The sequence below is a fragment of the Phaenicophaeus curvirostris genome, chromosome 1 (genome assembly GCF_032191515.1).
Source record: "Phaenicophaeus curvirostris isolate KB17595 chromosome 1, BPBGC_Pcur_1.0, whole genome shotgun sequence".
Lineage (NCBI taxonomy): Eukaryota > Metazoa > Chordata > Aves > Cuculiformes > Cuculidae > Phaenicophaeus > Phaenicophaeus curvirostris.
This window is the reverse complement of record NC_091392.1, coordinates 63,865,767-63,882,598: the sequence shown is the minus strand read 5'-3', so window position 1 is coordinate 63,882,598 and position 16,832 is coordinate 63,865,767. Positions and strand designations below refer to the sequence as shown.

Genomic DNA, 16,832 nt, shown 5'->3' with positions numbered 1-16,832 from the left:
CAGAGCTGCAACATAACAGAGAATGTCCCAGCAGATGAGTACTTGAAATAGATTTGTACTTGTGAATAGATTCCTTGTACCCTTCAGCTATTTATTCATACTCCTTTCTAATGAGTATTGACAATTTCTTCTTAGTTTCTTGCAATATATTTCTTCTCTCTCAATTCACTGTGAGCAACTGAGTATAAAAAGAAATATAGAGTATTAATTGGGGTTTCCTATTGTTTTTCCTTGAAAATCTAGTCGCCCCAATATCTAGTTACCTTTGGTCCGTGACGCAAGCTATCTGGAGTCCTCACTACTCATATGCTCTTCTGTTTGCAGAGGTGGCTGAAGATGGATATGGCAGGTAAATGGAAGACTCCTGCAGAAAGGAACAGATGCATTTATTTTCCTGCCTTTTCTGGGTAGAAGAAGAAATACTGTTTTCCTCTTGCAATGTGAAAGACTTGATTTCAGATTAGAGATTCAAAAGAGTCTTCTAACAAAGGTGAAAGTGAAGTCAGGAAACAGGTTTCTGGGAAGGGTGATGGGATCTGTCATTGGAAGTGTTTAAGAAGAGATTAGACAGATATCAGGAAGGACATAGATGTAGTTTCTCCTGTCCTGGGGAAGACAAATGGACTACATGCTGCCCAGGGGCCCCTTTGAAATAGATTTTTCTGTTCTTTTTATGATGTTTTGTGAGCTGAGGATCAGGATTAATTACATCTTTGATTAATATGAACTCAGTCCCCTACTTGTTTAGCTGCACTGTCCTAAGGATCGGATTTATTAGTACTGCTGCTCAGCCCCAGGTCTGTATGTCTGCATGCTCTCAGCTTCTGGAGCTCTAACGTGGTGCTGCAGCACAGTCTTCCCACAGCAGAAGAAGGCAGAGGCACTGGCTTAGAGACATTGATATTGTAAAAGGCAGAGCTTGGATAGTATTGTAATGCAGTGCAGGATGCGGAAGCTGAGCTGAGAGCCTTGGCCTGGCATGCGTATCCCTTGACAGTGCAGCTTGATTACTGACATAAGGAATATAAGGAAGGTAGGACTGAGCTAGCAGCATGCTGTAATTAAAATAGGTCTGAGTCCTAAGGAGAGGAAGCAGTTGCCATGGGGAATGGAAAGCTTACAAGGTGCCTAGCTCAGTGCCTGAAACATGGGAGAACAAAGTCACTGCTGTACAGCAAAAAAGCAGGGAGATGGGTGACGATGACGATGGTAACGTGCTCAGAAGTGAGTTATGACAGGGAAACCATCCTGACATGAAAAGTGAAAGCAAGACAGATGAAAGCAATGCAAGCACAATCAGTCAATAAACAGGGAGTTGTTTTTCCATATAAGCGAAGCATAATGCTGCTAAAATAGTCAAGCTCACCCCTCTTATTTAGTTGCTTTGGTGTCTTTTCTCTTTCCTCTTTCTGTCTTCAGGAATTTACTGCTCCTCAACATTTTGCTGGATACAGTGAAATCTTGGTTATGTTGGTGGCTATATAAATTTTTTATTTTGTATGGATAGGGCTGGGTTTCCTCCTCTGGTAATCTGAGTAGATCATATAGATGTTGCTGAGCAGGAAGCATATCCAAAATAGAAATGGCATGTTTTCGTGATGGTTGATGATGTGAAAGCTAGGGCTGGCCCAAGGGAGGGTCAGGACCTGAGAGCAGCAGCTGTGATACTTCTGAGCTTAAACTGATCACAGCCCCACAGCCGGTTACCACAACTTCTCTTTGTTGGTTAGCCAGTGCCCCTGTGGGTCTAAAAGGAGATTTGGCACTTTGCACCTGACAGATGGCGTCTCAAAGAGATACATATAACTGGCAGATGCCTCTCCCAAGTGATCAGTTAGGCTTTAAAGCCAGCTCTTGGTTTCTTGATGAGCTTGAAAAGGTCTGTGTGGATCCCCCACATTAAAATGACTGCCTTAAGGCATTATTATGTAGAATCGCTGCTGTTGGCTTCTTAAATTGTGGATAGAAAGTGACAACCTTCATAGGAAATGTTGTAATTGGAGGAAAGAAAAAATATAATTCCCTAGAACTCCTCCTCTTCATTTTTTTTTTTTTAAATTTTTTTTTTTGTCCTGAGCTAATCTGGCAAAAGCAATTTGAGGTTGGTATCTTTATAATAGTACCCAGTCAGCCATGGGATAATCAGTGATGTAGAGTGGTCAACACCCCTGCTTCAGAGTGCAGTTTCAAGTATTTGTTCCTCAGACGTTATTCAGTGCAGTGGGAATAATGAGAATGTGGCAAAACAATTCACCAGAAGGATGAAGTTAAGATCTTGTCCACTGTGGGTTGCGCACTTCCACCCCAACTAGACCTTGGGAGTCATAGGGGAGCCCACACCAGCAGTGGGGTAGGGTGGGTGGTAGCAACAACATGGAATGGAGGAAGCTGGTGAAAGGTCTACAGAAAAAGTCCTCCGAGGAGCAGGTGACTAAACTGGGCTGTGGATGTAGTTTTGTCCATTGGCACCTGGAGAAAACAGAAGACCAGGGTAGGCCTGAACGGACTGTGGGAAGACTCTTCTTGGAGAGCATTACATTTACAAGAAGTTGTTATTGGCCTGCTCCAAGGCACTTATATGTCATCATTATTCTTATACACAGTCAACATGTTATTTAGAAATAAATCCTCCCACTCCTTATAAATGTTTAATGCAGGAGACACATGAGTACCAGAGTTTTAATTTTAAATAAAATGACCTCTACAATATCCTCATGGCAAAGCTTTTTCCAGCCAATTGATATTTTACTATTTGCAATGATCGTATGTTAATGTGTGACATCATTCTGCAGATATGCGGAAGGATCGTGTTAACTGAACCATGATGTAAATCTGGAGTCAGAATTTCCTCTCACGCTGTTTTAATACAATTGAGTTCAGTGAAGTTTGTCTTTCTATGAAGGAATTAGTTGGGAATATCACAACAGTGTTTGTCAGAGGGTGGTAATGTTAATGATAACTAATTATAACTAATATACTAATATATAACTGGTATATAATTTACACATTAACACTAATGCATTAATTGCTATAAATGCAGTCAAACCATTACTTTCCATTTGTTCACCAGATAAATATATATGATTAGAGATTTGTAGTGCATGTCATTTTATAAATAAGTCCATATAATATTAGGTGACAACGATACTCATCAGGAAAATTAAATGACTAAATAACCAGATAATTTCTTAGATCTATCTTTTTATATATACTTATATATGAAAGTCAATAAAAGAAATGTTTTATAGGGCTTCATATTGTAGCAAAATTTGCAGCATTAAATATTGTGGGTTTCAAACTCTGTGATAACTACATAAATGGGCCATTTAATTGCCCTTAATAAAAATTCACCTTACTACTTTAGATTTAGCATTTCAAATTAAAGGTGTTGAGCATTTGAGATGATGAAATTATTAGGGGTATTATAAATGTTTTATTTAAGAGACGTTGCTGGTGAAGGAACTTGAAACACATTAACCTGATCTGGCTTTTATTCAACATGCTATAGATAACAAATATGGGGCTTTTTTTCATCCTTGTCTTTGATAGAGCTGTCATTTTGTAAATAAATCAGTGGAAGGGAAATATTATAGGTACTTATGCTATTCTACAGTTGTATTTAAAAAAAATATCTAGTACATAGTGGCATGTCTGCTTTTTTTTCTGATTTTGAGACAATGAATGATATATCAAAAGCTAATGAATGCCAGAATCATACCTAACTGCAAAAGTTAGTGATTTCTTCCTCTGCACAACAGGAGTAGTATCTGTGCTCTTAAAGTAGCATGCCAAAACAGCTGGTAAGCTCAAACACAATATAATGAACTCTAATAATGCTGCATGAAGGATGATCAAATAAATTCAGATTAAAAAGGAGGATGCCAACTTTTAACGAGGAGGAAGATTTTTTGAAATAATTTATTTTGAGATATAGACGTATCTGTGTATTGAAAGGAAAGTAAAACTGGTCTTGTAAGAGATGCCCTATCTGTGCTTAGCTGGGACATCTGTGTATATGAATCAGGGGGATCAGGCTGCAAATTTTGCCAAAGGGTCAGACCAGCTCACACTAGGTTGTCCACATAATTCCACTATGGTTTCAAATGTATCTGGAAACATGGAAAATGCTGTTCTTTCAGTTCAAGGTGAAAATTCAGTTATATGAAAGAGGGAAGCTTTACGGCTAGTCTAGGGGGCCTCCTTTGGGGACTGAAAAGAGTTGATGGAAAAAAAACCCCTAATGGTTCTTGCTCTTCTATTCTTCTATTTTGTTCTCTCTTCTCTCAACTTCCTTTATCACTTCAGAATGAAAAAGCAGAACCTGCTGGGACAAGCTGGGTAGTTGGTGCTCCCTGGCTGCCTCCTGCCTGGTGTGGCAAGTCTCTTTCTGGGTCCTTTCTTTCTACTATTTTCCTCTTTGTAGTCTTCCATCAGTAGAAAGGAGGAAGGGTGGCTTTCCAGTGGTGTCCTGGTGTCCTGCTCTGTCGTGCTTGTGAGAAGAATTCACATCTTCTCATCTCTTCTGATAAAGAATTTTATTTTCTCTGGTTTAAGGAAAACAAAATATGTACCCATAATTCATGTTGGAGGCTTCTAAAGAGGAGATACAATTGGACATTGAAGTTTCTAAGGGTATAAACCTGTACATTCTAGAAGCGATGAATCAAAGATTCTTAGGACTTGTTAATGCTTTCCTCATTAATTTCTCATGAATTTATTTGTATTTCTCATTAATTTATTTGTATTTCCAAATGTATTTCTCATGTATTTATTTGTATTTGTTGCTAAGTAGATACAAATAATATATTTTAAAAGAAGGCAAAAGCATTGCAAGTCCAGAAGAGGGACACAATGTTGATCAGAGAGCTGGAGCACCTTTGGTATGAGGACAGGCTGAGAGAGTTGGGCTTGTTTAGCCTGGAGAAGAGAAGGCTCTGTGAAGACCTTATAGCCACCTTCCAGTACCTGGAGGGGGCCTACAGGAAAGATGGGAGGGGCTCTTTATCAGGGAGTGCAGTGACAGGACATGGGGTAATGGTTTTAAGCTGAAAGAGTGGAGATTTAGATTAGATATTAGAAAGAAATTTTTTACTGTGAGGGTGGTGAGACACTAGTGCAGGTTGCTCAGAGGAGTCATGTATGCCCCTTCCCTGGAGGTGTTCAAGGCCAGACTGGATGAGGCTTTGAGCAACCTGACCTAATGGGAAGTGTCCCTGCCCATGGCAACGGGATTAGAACTAGATGATCTTTCAGGTACCTTCCAACCCAAACCGTACTATAATTTCTAAGCGGGGTTAGTTTTGGGGTGGAATGATTCTGAATGAAGTCCAAAACCTGGTTTTGGCCAATGTTGTGCTGGTAGTGTCCAAAATTCGGATCCATTACCTGGTGTGCAATAAGCCAATAGCTACATCACCAAGAAAGACACTATTTTATTCAAAACACACACCAAAGGGTTTGTCAGATTCATTTACACACAAGTTATACAAAAGCATACATTATTCATCATGCATGCGATCACATATTTGCATGTAGTTATAATAAATGCAAAGTCATTCCTTGCACCTTCTGCGCATACTCTGAGGGGGCTCTTCAGGGGTGTCTGGTGGTCAGTACCCCAAAAATTAAGTGCCAGCTTCATCTATCACTCAACTCCTCCCGATCTCCTCCCAAATTTTAGCTCACTATTTCTAAATCACTAGCTTAGAACAACTTTATTAAAGTTCCTAGTTCCCCATTCAAAAGCCATGCTGATAAATTGCATTATTATTTCCAGAAGCCTAGTACCCTTACAGCTGAACAAACTTATAAGTAAAAGTGAATGTTTCCATCATGGAAAAAATTCCGAAAGATAATTGTTAACTGGGACCATTAGCTGGTAAGTGTAAGTTGTATAATTGCTAAGATATTTTTAAGATAATTAAAAATATCATGGATTTTTACCAACAGTAGTGCTTCACCATGCAAAGTCAGCCTGTTTGTAATTAAATTTGAACCCCAATTAAATTGTACTTTCTATGTATGCCTATTATTTTTTCATGAAAAATACACCTTTTATTTTCCTCTGCAGAGTAACGTAAACATGGCATACAAATCTACAGTAAGACTTATCAACAAACACATGCGATCATGGATATTAATCTGAGGATGAATTTTCTATTTCATTCAGTTTACTACTAGTGCAATAAAACTGTCATTGAATCAAATGGGATTTTATACTGCATCAGCTATAATACAATGCTATTAAATTAGAAGTACGTAAATTTTCCATTGTTCTCTTCCCCATGAGCTATGAAAATTAGGAACTTATGCACAACATCATGCTATGGCTGGTATTTTCCAATAGATAAGTAGTGATTTAGTCAAGATAGTTCAGAGTATGTAATTAATTTCTGATTATAAGGCTGTGTTGTATTGTAAAAAATAGTAAATTTTATCACAGCAAGGACCTGCAATTTTTTCATGGAAATTTGTATGAAAAAGATGTAGGAAAAAAGTTCAAAATCTAGATCTCCAGTTTTGTTTGGGATGAAAACCAGTAGACAAACCCCAAAACTTAAAGAAGTCCTTTATGTACTCCAAGATAGGGAAGAACAAAAAATAGCTAATGGAACTGCATTTACTTTGAAAAGAGAGCTTCGAAACACAAGTTTTCAATAAGTTCAGTGTATAGGCTTTCAGATCAAGAAATCAAGAGCCAACAGAGCTCACTTTTCACCTTGGAAATGGGCATTTGGGTCACTGTCCCTTGACCAGTTTGTTTTCCTTAGGTATATTGAGAGGACACAAGGTTGTAACAAGTGACTTCCTTGAGCAACACCAGGGGTGTTCTGACAAGGAAAAACGACCAGCAGGGTATAATTTATTTTTCCATTCCTTTTTCACCATTTTCAAAATTAGACATTTCCGTTATTTCATTTTAAAGTGCCGCCTCTCTTGCAATTGTTTGGTATTACACAATTTATTACAGTGTGTCTACATACGTAATTATTACAACATGCTCTGTATGTAGCATATGTGAATACAGCATTTTAAAAGTCTGTGCTGAATCAAAAGCAAATAATATATTCATATATATTGCATTTAATTTTGGTAAGAAGTACAAAAGTGTATTATTTAATATTTCTCTTCCATTGATGCTCAGAGACTTGTCAGGATTGAAGTGATGGCTATACTATACAGATATGCTTCTTGCCCTGTAAAAGAGATGCCTTTTATTTTTCCTGTGTGTAAGTCTGAAAATATATCTAAGTACTCATGGATAGTGACCTGAACAGACTTTATCTCAACTGAGCATTCTGGTTTTAATTTCTCATAGTCTTTTCTGTTATGTATAGATTCATTAGACAAGAATTTAGCTATGTGACTGACATTTTCCACAATTAGTGCCCACATATAATTAGATGCAGTGCTGACAAGGACTCTGTTGTTCCCTATAGTTTCACAGAAGGGCCTTTTCCTTCTTATTTTGGCACTGATCCATGAAAACTATTGCACCATGTTCAGCTAGTGACTGGGATTGAAAATAATTTATAGACATTATGCTCATGTATCATTAGCTCCACCTCTTGGATTACGTTGGTATTTACAGATACAGTCGTTCTTAGAGGCATCTTCTCTGGAAATAAAAATTCCTGAGGCAGTGCCCTTGTAAAAGCATCTGGCTCAATTGCTCTGTCCTGCAGGCTTAATCTTCAGTGCTTGATTACCAGTAAAATTTAATTAGGAATTATTTTACTAATAATTTGGGTTACATTGTCCTCTAGTGGCTCATATAGATAACTGCCCCGCTGACAGACTTCTTTTTCCTTGTGTTTTTAAATCTTCTTGTACTGCTTTCATACAAATCCAAGTCATCTCGCAAGAGGACTGAGGCAATGGCCAAACAAAAAGTTTGCATCTTGCTGCCACAGGATCTGTTGAGCAAAGTTTGTCCTCTTAAACTGTGTATTGTCTGCTTAAGAAATATTTAATATAAATAGTTGAAAATAACAATAGACAGTTGTGAGAAGATAGAATCAGAAGAAGATTTAATCAGAACCTTGAGGGAAACAAATATATCCTGCTTACTGGCAGTAACAAAGAACAAACTCAGCATGATTTTTCTTTTCTAATAGGTTGAAGACTAGGTCACTTGCACAAAATGCTTGGAGACCTCGTATGAAGGTAAACAGAACATGTCCAGCATGTCCTGTGGCTACTCACTCGTAAACCTTGATAACACCAAGCTTTTGCTCTGTAATGTGGAAGCAACTCCTTTCACAGGAAGCAGTGAAAGCACTAGAGCACTTTGCAGCTGGGTATTTGCCAGCATAATGCAGGTGTTCACAAACAGTAGGAGGAATTCTAGAGCATGGAGAATAATGCTAGGGTGTCTGCAGTGACAAAATGAACATTATATGTTACCTTGAAAAGATTATGTCACATTCTTTAATGTGCTGAGTTTGTTTCGCCCCTGTGGCAGAGCAGTAGAATTCCTTCCAGTGGAAGCCTTGGTCAAGGGAAACAGTCACACAGTCCAGTGGTCAGCAGGGCAGGTGGGATGCTCTGACTGACGAGTCTTCACTTTTCATACTGTTTCTTCCTTGATGAAGTGGTATGAGTAAAGACAAATAAAAGTTGCTCTGCAGAGATAGTTCTTCTGTGTGTAAAAGAAAAGCACTATAAATACTTCGGTTTATACCTCCAAAATTATGTGGGAGAAGCAGCAGTTTCAAGTGGTGAAGGAATGTGGTTTCTTTCTTCTTAAAGAAGTGGTGGTGCGGTCCAGCAAGATCAAGCTCATCTTTTCTGTTCCTGTTTGCAGTTCTAGGAAAGACAAAGGAGTACTCTGACTTTACAGAGTTTTTGAGGCTTTTTCAAAGAAGTGTGCCTTGTAACTCCATCAGGGAAATAATACATCAGGCTTCAATAAAAATTCTTTGCTCAGGTTCTCTATCTATAGGCCACCTTTTTTCTTCCTGCCTTTTTGCAGAGACCTTTCTTTCAATCAGCGGTGCTGATGGCAGAGCCAGTTTGGATCCCGAGTGGACCCTCAGCAGCCACCTGTCATGTGTGATGCTGCTGAGCTCACTCCTGTGAGGTGCAGGCAGCTCTGCTGGGAACAGCTCACTGCTGCCATGCTGGGAGCTGGAGTGGGCAGAGCTCCTCCACACGTCTTCATGCTCCAGGGGCTCCTGTCAGCATAGGATGGATGTTAGCTGATTGCTATTCATTCCCTGGGCCAGTTGTCCTCCAAACACCGTCAGAGCTGCAGAGTAGCGTAATTATGCTTGACACATTGGAATTGTGCATTTAGTGCTGTCCATGTACTGCCTCAGACTTGCACGTATCTCCATACATAGAAAGCGTAAGTAACCAGAACAGCTGAGAAAGTGCTGACAGAAACAAAACATATAAAGGCAAACCTGAGGTATAAAACATCTTCCCTTCATGAAATCGTCTGTGGTGCCATTCTTACAGTGCACTCAGAGATTTATTAGGCAGTGATGGATACAGGAATATTTGCAAAGAGTTACTTTTATCCAGTGCTCTGTGACCCTTCTGCCTCAGGGGATATTTTAAACAAAAGATGTGCCTACAGTTAGAAAACCACATAGGTTCTTCATTTCTTCTTAACTTCCAGAGGGGAAAGCTGATGGTATTTATTTTTCTTTAACAAAAACTCATAATTTAAAAAAGCCCTTTTGTAGCTCTTGTGTCAGCATTTTTTTTCATGCTTTACAGTGTCATTTTCCAGTGGTTTATAATTGTTTAATTAACCAAGATGCTAAGCAGAGTTCTGTTTATCCTCAATTCAGAATATGTGACTTTATCCTTTACATACTCGAGGGTGAATTTTGCGTATTGATCTACTTAGAGCTTGCTGACTACAGTTTCTCCTGTAGGGATTTCTTTAAACATTTGACTTTTCCAGGTAGTTATCAGGCCAAAGATTGCCCTCCCTCCACACTAAAATCTTTTACAGAAAACCATTACTGCTTCCCAAGTGTGCTCTTTCTGACACCACAGCAGAGAGGAGGCTCTGCCTCATCATTAAGGTCACAGTAGTGCTTCCTTCCACCAGCTGCTGTGGCAATGCTCATCTTCCTCCTGCAGGCAAGAAGATGTGACCAATTATGCCTATTCCTATTAATCAGGCAATTTCAGGCTTCTGTTCAAAGCAGGGAGGGGGGTTGCTCCTACAAACCGTATTGGTCAACAGTCTCTTTAAGCGTTAACTCCATCTTCCCATAGTGCATTTTACATCAGGTTTATGTCAGCAGATTCTTTCCAGAATAACCTGACCCTTGATGTCAAACTTGGTCAGAGCTGGAATCTGATGGAAGCGATTTTTGGTGAAACTGATCCCTCATGAGCTCTCTCAGAAAGCTGTCTGGGAACTGTATATGCTAATGGAAAAAATAAAGTGGTGACCTTGTATGTTCTCTGACTGCTGGGTGTAATCCTGCTCAGCACATCAATGCATTTGTCAGGGTTTTGATGAGCACTTTGCAGACATCTGCCTGGCAGAACTGCCTCCCCCCGGCCCCAGACCGCCTACCTGCGTGCCTCTCTACTGCCTTCAGATACAAATATGTAAGTGCATCTTGCTTGGTAACAGATACCTTTACAGAATGGATGCTGTTACTCATTGCTTTTCTGTATGAATGTATAAAGCATCCTTTGGTGGTCAACAGGTGGTAATTTTATTTAAATCCAACTGAATCATAACGCAATACAACTGCTGACATTATAAAGCCCTGCCAGCTTTTTTTTTTTCAATAAGCATCTAATCTTAATACTGTTTTAATCAGGCTTTCTTATCAGATGTTCTTATTTCTGTACTGCCAGTACACACTTGAAATTACTGCTTGGCCTCAGGTTGTAAGGTGATGTTGTTTTGATTTGCACTGTTAAATCATTTCTATTTGAGGATTATTTTTTTCTTTGGCCTTTCCTAAAGGCAATTTTCGTCATTAAAGTGTCTGTGCACGAACGGTGATGTATTTGTGTTTTCTCTCATCAGAATAACGAAATGGTGGAACTACAGAGGGTACGAATGAAAGATGAAATTCGAGAATACAAGTTTCGAGAGGCGAGGCTCTTACAGGACTACACTGAGCTTGAAGAGGAAAACATCACTTTACAGAAACTGGTGTCCACACTGAAACAGAATCAAGTAAGTATCGAAAGATTTAAGGCACCATGCTTTAAAATGACACAATTTTCTCCAATTTCCATGATGTGATTCTGCAGAGTGTTTTGATGGAATTTTCTTTGTATGTTTTTTTTCAGTTGTGATTATGCTAAACACATATTCTGAAACAGAGTTATTGGCTATTTCTTACAAATGGGGAGGCCCTTACCTCAGTTTTAGGCAAAATCCTGGTGGAGTATTTTGCTGCAGAACTTTATAATAGCAGAGGAATTATTAAAATAGATAGAATCTCATCTTTTCACTTCCTGCTTTACCTCTCTTCCTTCCCTATATGCTGAACTTGGTGCCCAGCAGAGGAGTTCAGCCCTTTGTTTCCTCTTAGTTGGTTTCCTGCATGTCCTTTGCTCTTCTGAATTGGAGAAGAGGAATTCTCATTCTCCTTTTTTCCCCTGCTACTCTGGTTTTCCTGTACCAGTGTTGCTCCTTCCTCAGCCATGCTAACCTGAAAGTTTAGCCAGCCTCAAAAATAGATGAAGAGTTGTCAGATGTTCTTATTTTGTCTTTTGTGTTTCCCCATGATAGCAATTTGCAGCTGATGGCAGAACAACACACTATAATTTTGATGGCACTGCAGAGGTCACTCTAAGGAACCACCATAAACAACAGCCCCATTACATACAGATGCAAATGGTCATGGGGTCTCTTCTCTCCCCATTATAAGAGCACAGCTTCCTTTGCTATTGCGTATTTGTACTGCAGAGGAAGCAATTGAGAACACAGTTGTCCTTTAAATTGAACAAAAGGGATTTGTTCTCATGTCAGAAAAGTTAACTTGCCATAATCAATAATCTAGTGTTCAAGCTGGATGCTGAAACACTTTCTGCCTTGTAGACACTTTGGAGACCAGCACAACGTGGCATCCGTAACAACATTTCCTTAACTTCTAGCAGATGGTAACAACACTGCGTCGCAGCCCCTGGTTTATGGCCTAACCTACTACCTGGATCAGTTAGGGCTTCTATCAAATAGCCAAAACAGTCACAGTTTCTACTGGCAGCCTGGGAACAAAGCTGCCTTGCTCCTGCAGGAATGTGCAGTGCTATTTCAGCTATCTTTTACTCCTATTTTACTGCTCTAGCACAAATGCAATTGAAACTTTTAAAGCAGTAGAGCTGTGCCATAGGGAATAGGCAGGTAATAGAAATGGGTACGTTGTTTCCTTATTTATGAAGATATCTAGACTTCCAGTCTCCTGAAACTGAATTTATAGTGGATGATCTTTGTGTCAAAGTTATTTACCAAGTCAGCAAATTCCCCTTTTGAGGCACAGGTTATTTCCTCATCAAAATCACAGGAGGCATTTTCACACTGTCAGAAAATTGAAGACCCCTTTATGGACTGTCTTAGTTTCCCCCTGAAGAAAATCTATTTGCAGGTGTTTGTATTTGTCATATTTTGTTCTTAATGAAACTGAATGCCAGCAATCTGTAGAGAGAAAAAGCATTGCCACATTTTGAACGGCTTTAAAAATAACTCATTTTGCATCACATATGTATGTGCTTGTGATTCCTAAAATAGCTTTGATCTGCACGGTAAAACTTCAAGAGTGTTTTATACTTTAATACTTTAATTTACAAAACCATATATTTCAAGTCTTAACTGTCATTATCTGGGTTGGGTTTTTTTGTAGCTTTTGTAAGCACAAGTCCATAAGATGGTAATCATATAGATAATTCAGACCTGTGGTTTTCATGTGGATTTAAAATTTTAAAAGGTTTCTTTTTTCCATGTCCTTAAGTTACAAACATAGCAATTTGATGGGATCTAATAATTTTTCAGAGGGACTTCTCTCTCCAATCAGAAAAGGTATCACGTTCCTAAATGTAGATTTCAAAATATCATGTATTCTCCATTTTGAGTTAACATTTCCCAATATGATTTTGGCACTTTCTTTGTTGTTTGAAGTGTTTCCATTCTCTGTGTTTGAAGATTAGTGCTTTGTTTTTTAAGTTGGCCTTTCTAAAGGCTTAGGAGCACAAGACTTTTGACAGGTTGGTAAATATTTTACTCCATTTGGAATGGCTGATATTTCTATTTTAACCGGAACTTTATTTTAATTTGTTTAAATATACACGTGTCAAATAAAAAATGTTTTACACATTACTTTAAAATTGCTGATAATAAAGCATATTAATGTATTTGAGCAAGAAAAGCATCAACTGAAAAAAGCATGAAAATTCAGTATTTCTTTTCCTCTATCACCAAACTGTTAAATTATTTCACCTGATACCGGGATTTTTTTGCATTTATAAATTAAAAGGTGGATGATTAACATGATTAGAATTAACTTAAAAATCAAAGCATGATCATTTTTACCAGGAAAGTTCATCAAGCATAGACAAGGACCTTTAACAAAAAAACTCCTCTTTTTCACTGCTGTGGGATTTTCCAGCAGTGAAAAGGAAGATGAAGGGGGCCAGGAAGGGGAAGTGTTTTGCAGTGGGGATGAGCTGCACCATCTAGATACTTCTGAGCAACTGGTTTTGGGCTAGATTTGGTTTACCTAGGCTTTGTTTCTTGTTAGATGCAACAGAAAGGACTGAAAAAGCATGGGACCTGCATTTTAAAAAAGACAGAAGCATCTGTTCTCTTCCTCAGCCCACACTGCCAGTAAATACCGTGATAAAATACTGCAGTATTGGTGGAGCAGGGGAACAACCTGTCCTCTGAGAAGGAGAAAGACCAGCAAATCCCTCCAAGCCTGCCAAAGCTGCATCAGGTCACTGAGGGAAGCACTTCAGGGAGTGCTGTCAGAGCAACAGACTGTCAAGTGCTCTGAAATGGTATCCCCAACACACTTCAAGGATTGTGTGGCTGGATAAGCTATTTAATACATTTGCCTGGTTGTTTAAAAATCTCCAACAATTTGGGGCATCTTAGAGTTTAAAGAGATTGTATAGATAGTTTGCTTTTTAATTTCTAAAATCAAATGCTTCTTGAATAATGGAAAAGCTTGTTTGACACACAGAAGAGAGTTGAGGCTCTATTACAGTTTTTGTACTTGAACACTACTAAGATACCAGACACTTTAAAGTAACTGTGCCTGATTGACTTTGTATCTGATAAGCATATAGATAAGAAATCATCTTCAGAATACTTGCAGTTAATAAATTAGACTATGTTAACCTGAGATCTATAGATACCGTGACATACCGACACTGCTTATGGCAATTCATAATAAATCTATGGTTTCCAGGATATCTGCTACTACACAGCCTTCTTTCCATGAAATACATTGTTTATTGGCATATGTTACTTAGAGAAAGGTGTTACTTTTCTTGATTCTCAACATGCTGCTGAAGAAGTGAGGACTGAGGTATTTAAAAGAGTGAGCCGCCCTTGCATTTTCTTTGCAAACAGTTTTTTTTGCAGCTGTAGGCAGTGTCTGGTATTTCAAACTATTTTCTGGACCACGTATTTCAATAAGGCTGATAAATGGCAGGTTTTCATGACTTAAGTTTTAGTATTATGAATGTTCTTTGTCTTGTCTAATTCAGGTTGAATATGAAGGCTTAAAGCATGAGATTAAACGATTTGAGGAGGAGACTGTGTTGCTTAATAGTCAGCTAGAAGATGCCATCCGGCTGAAGGAGATTGCTGAGCATCAGCTGGAGGAAGCTCTGGAAACTTTAAAAAATGAAAGAGAACAAAAGAACAATCTGAGGAAGGAACTCTCCCAGTATATCAACCTCAATGATAGTATGTATAATAACCATATTAATATATCAGTAGATGGATTGAAGTTTGCAGAGGATGGGGGTGAGCCCAACAATGATGACAAAATGAACGGACATATCCATGGGCCTCTTGTGAAACTCAATGGTGACTACCGAACTCCCACAAGTAGGAAAGGAGAATCTCTGCACCCCGTCTCTGACCTCTTCAGTGAGCTCAACATATCAGAAATACAGAAACTGAAGCAGCAACTCATGCAGGTAAGAGTTGAATTTACTGTCCTGAAGTGGATCCTAGTGACAGCTTTTGCAATTATTTCCCCCAGTGACGTTCTCAGCTACATATGTCCTGTTCTCAGTCATCTGCTTTGGTGTTTCTTCCTATCCAGGTTTTGCTAGAAGTATCACTAATAAACAGAGTATCTGTCTACAAAAAATCAGTATGATTTGACCAGGTATTTAGTGAAAAGTGGAGAAAGGGACATAGCTGCTGTTGTTGCAGATAGTTAGATTCTTTTTTCCTGCTTTGATAATGGGAAGCATTACAAGAGGAATAAAGTACTCTTCAGTATGACCAAAACTATCTGAAAAAAAAATCTCACAAAAATACAGACAGACTTGTTTATGCTCCCTTGCAAGTCAGAGGGAGTTCTTGCCATGAAATTCAGTTTGAACAAGATTTGGCAAACTGCCAAGAGAGAGTAAAAGGAGAGGAGTACTTCTCTGAATAACTGTGTACTCAGAGAGCATGTGGCGTGTGAGATGTCACAGAGCACCCTTGTCCGCCCTGGCAGTCCCAGCAGATGCACAGGCTGCAGGGGGTGCCTTGGGGACCGTACAGCTAACGTTTGTTCTCTATTCATCCAAGTTCAACCCAGGCATAACCAGAATAAGAGTCTGGGATGCAAGCCAGGTAACAACTCAAGCTGCCAGACCCATTGCTGACATCATCTTAGAAAGCAGTACAGTGCCACACAGAGACAGGGTCTGCTGCCCAAGCTGCTGACCATCTTCTCTACCACAAGAGCTTGCAAGGTTTTGGCACCATCAAGGAAACATCCAGCATTTTCTAGCTGCAGGCCTCCAAAAAGCACCTCTTCTAAAGGAGTAAATATAAATCCTTTCCTGCTTAAAATGTAAAAGCCAATTTGGCAGTAAAATAGAGCAAACCCAGTTTTCAGTGCTTGCAACAGAACAATAAATTCCAGCATCGTCTGCCCTATATTTGCTGAAAAGTTAGTAATTATATGTACTTCATTGCCAAACACACTGTGAAAAGTTTTGATCTGAGCTATGACATGGCAAACACTGAAGACGTCTAGTGCTTTGCACAAATAACTTTGATGCAAGATATACATAATTTAAGTGGAAAAGTTTGAAATTCAGAATTTTATTTCTGTGAAAAATGCTGTCAGAAACATTTCCAGTATTAAAATGTGAAGTATGTGTAGTTTGTGTAGATATGCATATATAAAAATATGCGTATCTATGTGTTCATTTACATATATAATAGATACTGCTTATCTATTGCACATATATATTATGCAGCTTCTGATTTCATTCAGAAATACAATGTTAGAAATTAAAAAGACACAGCTTTAGTACTCACATTTTAAAATACAGGACATTTTTAACTGTAATTTACAATGAAGTTTATTCAATACAAATTTGTAGTGAAAGCTGTTTGGAAATGAAAGAAACAAGATTGTTTGGGTATGTTTTGTCTTGATTTTATTAAATTAAATATTGAGCTTGATAAATCAACAGACTTAAACTTGAAAGATATTGCAAATGGTATCTGGCTTAAAATTATTATTTAATTCACACTTCTGAAGTGAAGAGACAGGCTTGTGACAGTTATTAGCCACAAACTGTCCTGGGGTCCTGTAGGGCCCTAGAAAATAAATATAACCATTTTTCAGTCACGGAGACTTTGCCAGGTCCCTGCACCCTCACAG

General features: G+C 38.7%; 2 protein-coding genes across 11 annotated transcripts in view; one reads left to right on the top strand and one right to left on the bottom strand.

Annotated features, from left to right (window-relative positions):
- The window catches only part of AMN1 (antagonist of mitotic exit network 1 homolog), a 469,636-nt gene that overhangs the window by 267,553 nt on the left and 185,251 nt on the right, over positions 1 to 16,832 (bottom strand). The window lies entirely within an intron of this gene.
- LOC138722177 (protein bicaudal D homolog 1) overlaps positions 1 to 16,832 on the top strand; it is a 305,608-nt gene that overhangs the window by 114,925 nt on the left and 173,851 nt on the right. For all 10 annotated transcript variants that reach the window (XM_069860071.1, XM_069860079.1, XM_069860112.1 and 7 more), the window contains exons 3-4: positions 11,009 to 11,161; positions 14,698 to 15,135. In XM_069860071.1, coding sequence (XP_069716172.1) covers positions 11,009 to 11,161; positions 14,698 to 15,135 — 591 coding nt within the window. The remainder of the gene's footprint in view (positions 1 to 11,008; positions 11,162 to 14,697; positions 15,136 to 16,832) is intronic.